The sequence below is a fragment of the Bos mutus genome, chromosome 19 (assembly GCF_027580195.1).
Source record: "Bos mutus isolate GX-2022 chromosome 19, NWIPB_WYAK_1.1, whole genome shotgun sequence".
NCBI lineage: Eukaryota > Metazoa > Chordata > Mammalia > Artiodactyla > Bovidae > Bos > Bos mutus.
In genome coordinates, this window is record NC_091635.1 from 47,609,419 (window position 1) to 47,620,430 (window position 11,012).

An 11,012-nucleotide genomic window follows, 5' to 3' on the forward strand; every position below is an offset into this window, starting at 1 on the left:
TGTTGATTATCCATTTTAAATATAGCAGTGTGTACATGTCCATCCCAAACTCCCTAACTATCCCTTCTCCCAATCATACACATACCTCCTTCTTTGGCAGCAAGAGATAGAAGTCTTTGGGTTGTTGTTCACGAACACATTTATTTTATTTCGTTTTAGAAAAAAAATGTGAGTTTTTAAAACTATATGAGGACTTCCCTGGTGGTCTGTTTTGCTAAAAATTTTACTTTTGTTTTAGGCTTGAAGGCTTTGTTAACAGAAACCACTTGATACAAACACACAATATGCAATTCCAATATTTAATAGAGAATTAAATTAAATAGAGAATTGTTTGGTTTAATTTCAATATGCAGTCATTAAAAGAAAAATAAAAACAACAGGAAAAGGTAATAGCATATACATCACCAACTTGAACTGAAAACGTGCATCCAGACTTGAACGCTGGGAAGTCCCAAATGACAGCAATCTGAAGCATGAACAAGCCCTCCATTTAAATTTTCCATGTTTGCTCTGCAGGGGACACAGATGTGATCCCTGGTTGGGAAACTAAGATCCCACATGCCGTATGGTGCTGCCAAAAATTAAAAAATAAAAGAAACCCTTGAACTATTAAAAAATTATATGAACAGCAATAATAAAAATGCAAATGTGGATAGACACTCAATTAACATTGATAAGGAGAAATGTCACCCCTTACAGATTTTATCTCAAAGTCTATCAGCTGTACATCAGCTTGCATTGCCACCAGCAGCTTGCATTGCCACCAGCTTGCATTGCCACCCCGACTGTAGAGTCCTGCTTGCTGAGCCACTGCTTCCAGTTGAAGGTTCTGTGTCATTTGAACCACAGAGAATTCCTTTTATTGCTTGCAGTGATTGCTATACCGTACCCCAATGCTCGGCACAGAGTGGGCACAGTGGGCACACAGTGGGCAGCTCGCTCTGAGAAACCGCGGCCGCTAAGTCCTCCGACTGGGCCATCACTTGCAGTAAGCTGACATCACGTGCCCTGATGGGCCGCATTGAGAAAGACAGCGTCACCTTGTGGCTTTCTGCCGAAAATATTCAAGCTGAATCTCCTTATGGAGAAGCAAACAAAGCCCCCTCAAAAATATTCTACAAAAATCCAATCTGAATTCCTACGAAAATAACAATATACTTAAAGACAAAGTCTGTTAAAGGACATGTTAGCTAAATTCAATATGTAATAGTAATTGGATCCTGGATTAAAACAAAATAATGACTACAAAGAGCATTACTGAACAGTTGTGAGGGTTTGATCATGGATGGTAGGTGAGAAATTAATACCAGTGTTAAATGCTACTCATTCTGTGGTTCTGTAGAATGTCTTGTTACTAGGAGATGTACACAAACTGTTAAGGGGGAAATGATATCTGCAACATTTATTTCAGAAAAAAATGTGTATGCCAACCATCCATATGACACATGTTTGTCACACATGCACATATATGTAAAGATAAAGCACATAGATACAGTAATATTTGAATCTAGATGGAAAGTATATTCTTGCAAATTTCAGTAGGTTTGAAATTTTGCAGATTGAAGATGGAAGAGAAAAAAAACATCAGCTTTGCCACTGGACCTTGGCCCTGGTGGGTCTAAATGTTCATTGTACCTCCTCCTATCCACCCCCCCTTTTTTTTTTTTTTTTGCTTTGGGGCCTTGGGCAAGTTATTTCCATCTCCTGCCAAGGGTTTTCCCCTACTATAAACAGGGTTAGTAATACTACCTGTCCCAAAGGGTTATGAGGAGGAAGGATGGTGGATGTAAGGGGCTGGCAGTGCCTGGTGGAGAGTGAGCACTCAGTTAACGCCTGCTCTAATTATGAAGATATATTTTGCTAAGACAGGTTCACGGGAAGGAACACATCAATGGGAAAGTTGGAATACTCCCACCTGCAAAGTGCTGGTACCCTTGCAGAAAACCACAAAATCCCCCCTTCTCTTTATTTGAAAGAACCGAGGTATTTGGGAGGGATGGGATAAAAGCCCATTCCAGGGGCTTAAAGAAACTCACTGCAGGTAAGGGGTCGGGTGGGCTTGGGTGGAAGCCAGCAAAGTAGGCGGAAAGGCCAACCATGGTCTGGGGAAGCAGGGAGGGGTGAGGCAGGGAGGGACAGAAATTCTTGGGGCTCCGGGGCTGGGAGATAGTGACTGTGGTCTTCACTCAGAGTAGAAAAGCCACTGGTCACTTTATCTGCCCTGTCCTGCCCACGTGCCTTCTCACAGAGCCTGCCCCCCGGGCTCTGCTCACAGCCCCCAGATCCAGGCTGGACACCCAGCGGGTCAAGCCCTGGATCCAAGGCTTGGCTCACGAGGGAGGGGGTGGTTCTGGAGAGGAAAGCAAACCAAGAGTCAGCTTTGCAATCGCTTGGAGAATTTTAATGAACAGCTGATTTCTTCTCATTTGCCAGTCCAGCCCTCCCCAGTGAGGGACCGAGATGGGGGCTCTGGTCACGGGCCATGACCAGAGGAGCCCAGTCTCCTGCCCTCCTTCCCCTCCAGAGACGCCGGCATCCTTTCTGACTGCAGAGCGGTGGGTGGGCAGGGGCTCAGGAGCTCGGAGCTTAGAGACCTCCTGTGCACAAGGGCAGAGCCCCAGGAGCACTGAGGGTCTTTCACAGCAGCTGCTGCTGCGCGGGGTGGAATCTGTGCCTTCCCAGGAGAGGGTGGGAGGAGGGCATTGCGGGGGAGCCTCCCAAGCTGCTTAGGACAAGAGCGAGAAGCAGAGTTGGCGCAAGTTCAGGTTCAAGGCGTCCTCCACCCTAGCTCAACTCCAAAGCGTTGATGTACTCTCGCACCCACTTCTTCTCTGGGTTGGCGCACACCTGGCGGTTCTTCCTGGTGATAAAGCTGCAGGAGAGAAGAGGGGGGGACTTGGTCAGTGTGGAGACAGCCAGGTTTGGGGATGAGGGGGACTGAGGCCAGGAAGAAATGATACCGGGTGGGTTATTTTCAGAGCTCCACGATTGTGTTTGTGGCTTTCAAGGAAAGGATGCTTTCTCTTCTGTTGGGTCAAAGGGCTACAAGCCAGAAGCAGCTATGTGTGCACTGTAACCCCCACGCCTCTGTACAAACACATGTACCCCGGAGAGTTCAGGGAATACGGGGCTCAAGGAGCCCAGGGTTGAGCGGGTCAACCACTAGCCTTTCTCAGCACTTCCTGTTTCAGAACCTGTGCTGGCTGCTGAAGATGCAGAGAAAAAGAGGCACCCTCCAGAACTGAGTCACGGCTGACTAAGTGGGAGACGAGGTGGCAAAACAAACACGCCGGTGTGGTTTTAGGTAACACAGTGCCCGCCACACGTAGCCACTCCACAAAGGAACCCGTCTGTGGGTGAACGGAAGAAGGACTCAAGTGAGTCTTGAGTTCACCACTCACTGGTTAGATCACCTTGGGCAAATCTCTTAGGGCCTCTGAATCTACATTTACCTCTAAAATATGGAGAGAAATAATCCCTACTTTGCACAATTGCTGTGAAGCTCAGATGAGATAAGTGAGTGAATGAGTTTTGGAAAATACTACATATGTGTTGTTATTGGGGTGCTGTGGGGCCTCTGTTTTAGGGTGGATCAGAGCAACATGAGACCAGGGGTTCTGGTAGTAGATGTGGTGGCTTGGAGAGGTTGAGGGCCCTGAGATATGAACACTTGTCAAAGCAATTAACCGGCCAGGATGTGGAGACCAGTCTACAGGTGTTTATGGTATCAGTTGGAGGGCTCGCAGCCTGGGGACCATGGGCTCCGTCGAGCTGCCTGCCCTGCCAGTTTGCTGGGAGCCTGGTTCTCTCTGGGGGATGCCCCGGGTCTGGCCAGCAGTGCTTCTTGAGTTATTACTGTTTAGTAGCTAAGTTGTGTCTGACTCTTTTGCGACCCCACGGACTGTAGCCCACCAGGCTCCTCTGTCCACGGGATTCTCCAGGCAAGAATACCGGAGTGGGTTGCCATGCCCTCCTCCAGGGGATCTTCCGGACCCAGGGATCGAACCTGCATCTGCTGCTTGGCAGGCGGGTTCTTTTCCACTGAGGCGCCAGGAAGGGGCCGGCAGGGCCGCCGGTTCATTCACAGGTTCCTCTCCACCTCGCCCTGCTTCCCTGCACCTCTCTTACTTTGCCTTCTCCTGCAGGATGCTTTCCTGCGTCTTTCTGGGATTTTTTTCAGACAAAGTGAAGGCTTGGGTTGTCTGATGAGGATGAGGATCTCTTGGCCCCTTTTCCTGCTCTGTCATGGAGAGCATGTGCTCTCAGGGGAGCTGCTTCGCCTTCTCTGAGCTGCGCTCTGAGCGCCCCATCGCTTCTCTTTCTCCCCCTTTCTCGGCGTGCAGAGAAGAGAAATCGAGCAGAGGGCTGTTCTGAGTTGTCTTCTTGTTTGGGGTGGTGAGGGAGCTTCTGACGCAGACCCTGCTCTGGGACAGCCAGGTGTCATACAGGAAATCCTGCCGGCTCACTGTCCTCTCTCCTCGGCCCCGAAGGCTTGTGGCCAGGAAATTAAAGGCCAGGAAACCGCCATCTGGAGGGTGCCCCAGCCTCCCGCTCCTCCCTGATGAATGTGAGACTGGATGGCAGCCTCCCTTGCCAGGCCATCTCTCCCTGCGCCCCCAGCGTCCGTGGGGACCCTGTCTTGGCCTGACTACCCTCCACCTTCACCTGCTCCTCCTGGGGAGCAAGTGTGCTCGGCATCGCTGCTCTTTCCTCCCATGTGCTCCCTCAAGTCTCTGGCCCTGGGTGTGGCACACCGTGGGTGCCTAATGAATGTTTATCGAAAGTTAGTGACTGGATGAATTGCATTCGCTCATCAAGTTTCACTTCTATGTATCTAAGGATACATTTGTGGGGAGAAAGATGATTAGTTAACACCTACCAGGCACCTACCTGTGTGCCAAGAGATAGTCTAATTTCATTTTTCTTTTTATTATTCTCACTTTGACGCAGGGAGGGAAATACCTCTATTCTCCTCCACTTTGCAGACAAAGAAATTGAGGCTCAGAGAGGTGAAGTGACAAGCCCGAGCTCACATAGCTACTAAGTGGAAGAGCTGGGGTTCCAGGGAAGACAGACTGGCTGGAGCAGCCGAGATGGTTGAAATGCCACTCTGACATCAGAAGACCCCCTCCTCCCTTAAAAAAATGTCACACCTCCAGCCCCAGCCCTGTTTCCTCGGCTCCTAACCCTTCAGGTCACACTCCCTGCTGGCACTTCCACAGGCTCATGGTGCTGGCATCTTCGTCCTTTTCCTTTTTCTTTTTTAATTGGAGTATAATTGCTTTACAAGTGAATCATATGTATACATATATCCCCTCCCTCTTGGACTTCTCCCCGCCCCACCATCCCACCCTCTAGGTCCTCACAGAGCACCGAGCTGAGCTCCCTGGGCTACACAGCAGCTCCCCCTAGCTCTGTATTTTACACATGGATATTTATGTCAAACCTAATCTAATTCATCCCACCTTGCTGGGATCTCAGTTCCCCTCTCAAGGATGGAGCCCAGGCCCCCCGCGTTGGAAGCACAGAGTCTTCACCACTGGACCACCAGGGAAGTCCCATTCCTTCCTTTTAAAACAGCTCTTCCTTGGGACTTGAGGGGGCTCCACGCTCCACCCTTCTCCAGGTGCGGGCTGAAACCTCAGCATCACCCTCAAGGCCTCTCTCTTCCTTGCTCCCGACCTCACATCACCTCCCAGGCTTGCTGATTCTGCCTGGGAAGTTCCCCCACCCCTGTCTCTCCTTCCCTTCAAGTCCTCTTCAACCTCAGTACCACTCATGTGGACGGCCTCTCCACTGGACCCCTCTTGTCTAGACTTTCCCTGTTCTAGCTCACTTCACACTTTTGATTCTTTGTGCTGACCCTCGAGGCCCTCAGTGCTTTTCTACACGGAGACCCTACAAAAACCTAAAGAGAGTTCTGGCAACATCCCTGCTGCCCGATACACCCGTCCCTCAGTCCGATCCCAAGTCAAGCAGCGCAGACTTGCCCTACATCCCCTCTCTTAGCTGCGCCCCGAGGCGCTGCGTGTTCCTTCTCTCCTCTTGTGTTCTCATGTAGGATGTCCTGGTCATTGCAGCATCTAACTGAGTCCCGGAAGGGCAGGGGTGGTGGTTTACTCCTCTCTGCCTGTCCATAGTAGGTGCTCAAAGAAGGTTTTTCTGTTTTGCTTTTCCGTCCGAAAAATACTTGCTTTCAGAAATAAAATTAGTAGTACTAAACAGCAAATATATAGTATAGCAATAATTTGAAGAATTCATCAGGACCAAAGGCCAACTCTGAATACCTACAACTCTGAATCCTACAACTCTGCCAGTGCCGCAGGAATTTTTGGATTAAAAAACTTCATCGTGGGTGGTCCAGTGGGTAAGACTCCACGCTCCCAGTGCAGGAGCCCCAGCTCCATCCTTAGTTAGGGAACTAGATCCCACGTGCCACAACTAAGAGTTGGCATGTTGCAACTAAAAGGATTCTGCAGGTCAGCAGCTAAGACCCAGTGCGGCCCAACAAATGAGTAAATATTAAAAAAAAAAAAACCCCAAACAACAACAACAAAGTCCTCATTATACAGAAAACTTCACGACTGCCCCGTTTTCATTCTTTAAGTCTCTGTCATCTTAAACTCCATAAGCAATTACTGCTAATGATCTTACTAGTGTAGAAAGACGAGGCTCTAGAGACAGGCTCCCTCTCTCACTTACTGCGCAACCTTGAGCAAGTCACCGAACCTCTCTGGGTCTCAGTTTCACTCTCTGAAACGTGGAGAGAATTCTTCATACCCGTCAGGGATGCTATGATAAATGCAGAGCTAATGCATGTAAGACATTTGACACACAGCAGGAACTTCCTAGGTAGCAAGAATTATAATTTTTCCAAATGTCATAGCTTGCGTGTTTAAAGGAGAATCTCATTTCATTATTTTTTCCTCATCAATCAATAACTTTTTTTTCTTTTTAACATGCTGCAACTAGGGCCTTGACCTCTGACCTCCCCTCTCTAGTTCCTCTGAGGTTGTGGGTGACTTTGATTGGGGGCAGGATGTGGGGGACTCTGGGGTCCTTTTCTGGAAAGGGATGTATGAGTCAATCTTCTCCAGCCAGGCATGTTGCAGACCAGGTTCAAGTAACAGTCACATCCATAAAGATCAGAGAGCTAACCTAGCCTATCAGAATCGGGGGGCTCCTCCAGGAACACGTTGTCTAGCTTGTTCCACAATAGCTGGGGAATCTGAATCCAGAGAGGGCAGAACACAGCTATTTGAACAGCTGGAGGGTGGGTGGGAATGCCCTCTCTGAGGGCTCCTGCCAGGGGAGACTGATTCTGGGCGGGAGTTTTCCCTCCAACCCCCCCACCCCGAGGGTTCCACGGGGCTGCGACTCACACAACTGCTGCCATGGAGCACTTGCTGCTGGTGTAGAAATACTCCTGGACGTGGGTGCGGGGCAGCGGGCGGGAGAGGTAGGCAAAGCAGCAGGGCGTGGTGTCCGAGGCATCTGGGAGAAGGAAAGAAGGAGACTCCTGGATCCATCGCCAGTGCACAGTGGGTACTGCGCTGGGCGCTTTATAGGATTTATCTCCAGCAGACTATTTTCCTCCTTTGGCTGAAACTGAGGCTCAGAGAGGTAAAGACACTTAGCCGTGGACACACAGTGCCAGAGTGGGGATTCTCTCACCTAACCCTTGAGGCCAGCTGGCCGCCTCCTTTCTACACCACAACCCCATGCCTTGGGCTCTCAGGGCAGGCTGGGTCTCCTCTGGGCTGGTCTTAGTTCCTCCGCCCTTATTCTTGCCCTCCTAGGATCCTCGGTGGATTCGGAACTTGGTTTCTTTGAGACCTAGGTTGGGTTGTGGGGAGGTTTTTTAAAACTCAGACTTCATGACTCAGCCAGGACACCAAAGAGGGGCCTGAAGATGCATACTGCATTGTGGGAGCCTCTGACTGAAGCTACTGAGAGAAGGAGGACTTTTTGTTGGTCAGTGACTCCAGGATGCCCCCGGGAAGGGCCAGTTGCCATTTCTGAACAGAGTAGTAGTGTTTCAGAGCCAAGAAGAACTGGGTTTGAATACCACTTTTCTTACTTCCTAGCTGCGTGACCCTGAACAGGTTACTTAACCTCTCTGGACTGTCAAAGAGAGCTACTCAAAGATTAGATGAGAATATTGAGTAAGATGAGATATGCAAGGCAATCAGCACAATACTTGATCCATAGTGGACATTTAATTAGATTTTGTTATCTGTTCTCTAAATCTATGAAATGGGGAAAGTATGACTGTCCCAGGAGGATTTTAGTCAAGTACTTAGAACCTTCTTAGAAACCCTGCTGGTGATGACAGACATGAGTTAGTGGTGTTTGCAGGTCAGCTCGAGCAGCCTTTGCCTGTTAGTAACCCCAGTCCACATTCGGTGAGCACCTGCAGGGCTTGGGGTGTAGACCTTGAGGACACAGACAAATTGATCAGAGGGGTCCCTGCCATAAAGTGGCTTAGAGATCTATCCTGGACAACTGGACATCTGAGTAAAGCAATGTGGAAGAATATAAATCATAGGAGTCAGATGGTATAAACGCTGCAGTTGAAAAGAGGGCGAGGGCTTCCCTGGTGCCTTAGTGGTAATGAATGTCCCTGCTAATGCAAGAGACACATATTCAACCCCTGGTCTTGGAAGATCCCACATAGCCATGGGGCAACTAAACCCGGGCACCACAACTACTGAGTTTGTGCTTTAGAGCCCAGGAGCCGCAAGTACTGAGCCCAGGCACCCTAGAGCCCGCACTCCGCAACAAGAGAAGCCACTGGAATGCAAAGCTCTGCGACTGGAGAGTAGCCCCATGCTTACTGCAACTGGAGAAGAGCCCATGCAGCAATGAAGACCCAGCACAGCCAAAATAAATAAATAAAAATAAATAATTTTTTTTTAAATATATAAAAAGGAAAGAAAAGAAGGTGAGATCCGGGCGAGTCCTTTAAGGGCTGGCCCCGGGGACTGTGGACTTGAACTTACATGGGGAGGCAGAAGCAGGAGCGCAGAGGGCGGCCGCGGTCAGGAGGACAGCGAGGGCAGCGGCAGAGACCTTCATGGTAGCTGTGGGCAGAGGCTGGGGCGATCCGCGTGCTGATCCTCTGCAGCTCCGGCTGGCCCTTTACAGGGTGCCAGGCGGCCCTTTATAGGGAGGCAGGCCGGCGGACGGGGCGCCCCCGCTCGGGGAGTTTCCAAATAGCAGCCACACACTGCTGCTGATATCATCAGTGAAATTGCACAAAACGGAAAAGAAAACTGAAATAGCCTCCGGAAATATATGTGTGTATGGGAGTGTGTGTGTGTGTGTGTGTGTGTGTGTGTGGTGAGTGAGTGTGTGTGTCTCTCTCTGTCTTCTCACGGCCTTCGCATCCAGAATGAGCTCATCACTTCCCTCTTGGCCCTCGAGAAGAGCCAGCACAAGCCTCGGTGGCAGAAAATTTCTTCCACCTCAGACAGTCTGGGCTTTGTCTGCCAGGGCGCTCCCTGGTCCTCCCAGAGATCCAGAAGCTGCTTCTCCCGGGGCAGGAGGAGGGGCAGAACGACCAGATGGGAGTCCAGGTGCCCTCGTTCCCAGTGCAGTGCTCCGTCCATGAAGTACTGCTCATCGTGATGAGATGTGTCATTGGGGCATCCTCGAAACTGAACCCAAGTGGTGGTCTGGATTAGACCCAAGGTCCTCCTTCTGTCTCAGAGCATTAGATACAGTTGCTGTTCATCAATTCCTATTTGGGTAATTCAGAATTAGTGACAGTCTGGCCTGGGCTGAAGTTGACTTCTGAGTTATCTAAAAGAGTCTGTTGACAGTGACAAAGGCAAACACATTCTAAAAAGTGTAATTTTAAAAATGTGATCTTATACCAAGGATGTTTCTTGCTAGCTACCGTCACATATGTAACTTGGCGGCTGAGGGGGACTGAATCACCCAGAATGGGGAGAACTTGTCTCTTTTCTTCCTTTTGAAGACTTTGAGGCAGGATGGTGATTATTCTCCTTTTATAGAAGTGAACACTAAGCCTCAGAAGAGGTCATTAAGGTCCTCAGATCACACAGCAGGAAGTGGGGCTTGAACCCAAGTATTTTTTTTTTCAGACTGACTTAAAAAATGAACCATAGTTGATTTACAAATTGTGTTAATTTTAGGGGCACAGCAAAATGATTCAAATATATATGTATAGATAAATTTATATCTATCTGTATATACATACCGGCTTCTCAGGCGGCACAGTGGTAAAGAATCTGCCTGCCAATGCAGGGGATGTAAAAGACTCAGGTTTGACCCTTGGGTTGGGAAGAGGAAATGACTCCCACTCCAGTATTTTTGCCTGAGAAATCCCATGGGCAGACGGGCCTGGTGGGCTACAGTCCATGGGGTCGCAAAGAAGTCGGACAGGACTGAGCACACACACACACACGTTGTATATTATTTTTCAGATCCTTTTCCATTATAGGTCATTGTAAGTTATTGAGCATAGTTCCCTGTACCGTACTGTAGTGTTGTTGTTTCTCCGTTTTATATATAGTAGTGTGTATCTGCTAATTCCAAACTCCTAACTTATCCCTACCTCTGCCTTTTCCCTTTGATAATCATAAGTTTGTTTTCTATATCTGTGAGTCTGTTTTGTCAATAAGTTAATTTGTATCATTTTTTTTAGATTCCACATATAATTTATATCACATAATATTTGTCTTTCTCTGACTTAGTATGATAATCTAAGATATCTGACTTACTTCACTTAGTATGATTATCTTTAAGTCCATCCATATTCCAGCAGAATAGCATTCATTCTTCTTTTACGGCTGAGCAATATTCCATTGCATATATGTACCACATCTTCTTTATCCATCTGTCTATGGACACTTCGGAGAAGGCAATGGCACCCCACTCCAGTACTCTTGCCTGGAAAATCCCATGGATGGAGGAGCCTGGTGGGCTGCAGTCCATGGGGTCACTAAGAGTTGGACATGACTGAGTGACTTCACTTTCACTTTTCA

General features: G+C 48.7%; 1 protein-coding gene across 1 annotated transcript; it reads right to left on the minus strand.

Annotated features, from left to right (window-relative positions):
* Window positions 1–346: 346 nt before the first annotated feature.
* CCL5 (C-C motif chemokine ligand 5) lies at window positions 347–9,234 on the minus strand. The gene is made up of 3 exons (XM_005899669.3): window positions 9,003–9,234; window positions 7,383–7,494; window positions 347–2,872 (listed from the first exon to the last, which is right to left on the minus strand). The coding sequence occupies exons 1-3, from the start codon at window positions 9,076–9,078 to the stop codon at window positions 2,785–2,787; spliced, it is 276 nt and encodes a 91-aa protein (XP_005899731.1). The 5' UTR covers window positions 9,079–9,234; the 3' UTR covers window positions 347–2,784.
* Between the last annotated feature and the right edge of the window lie 1,778 nt (window positions 9,235–11,012).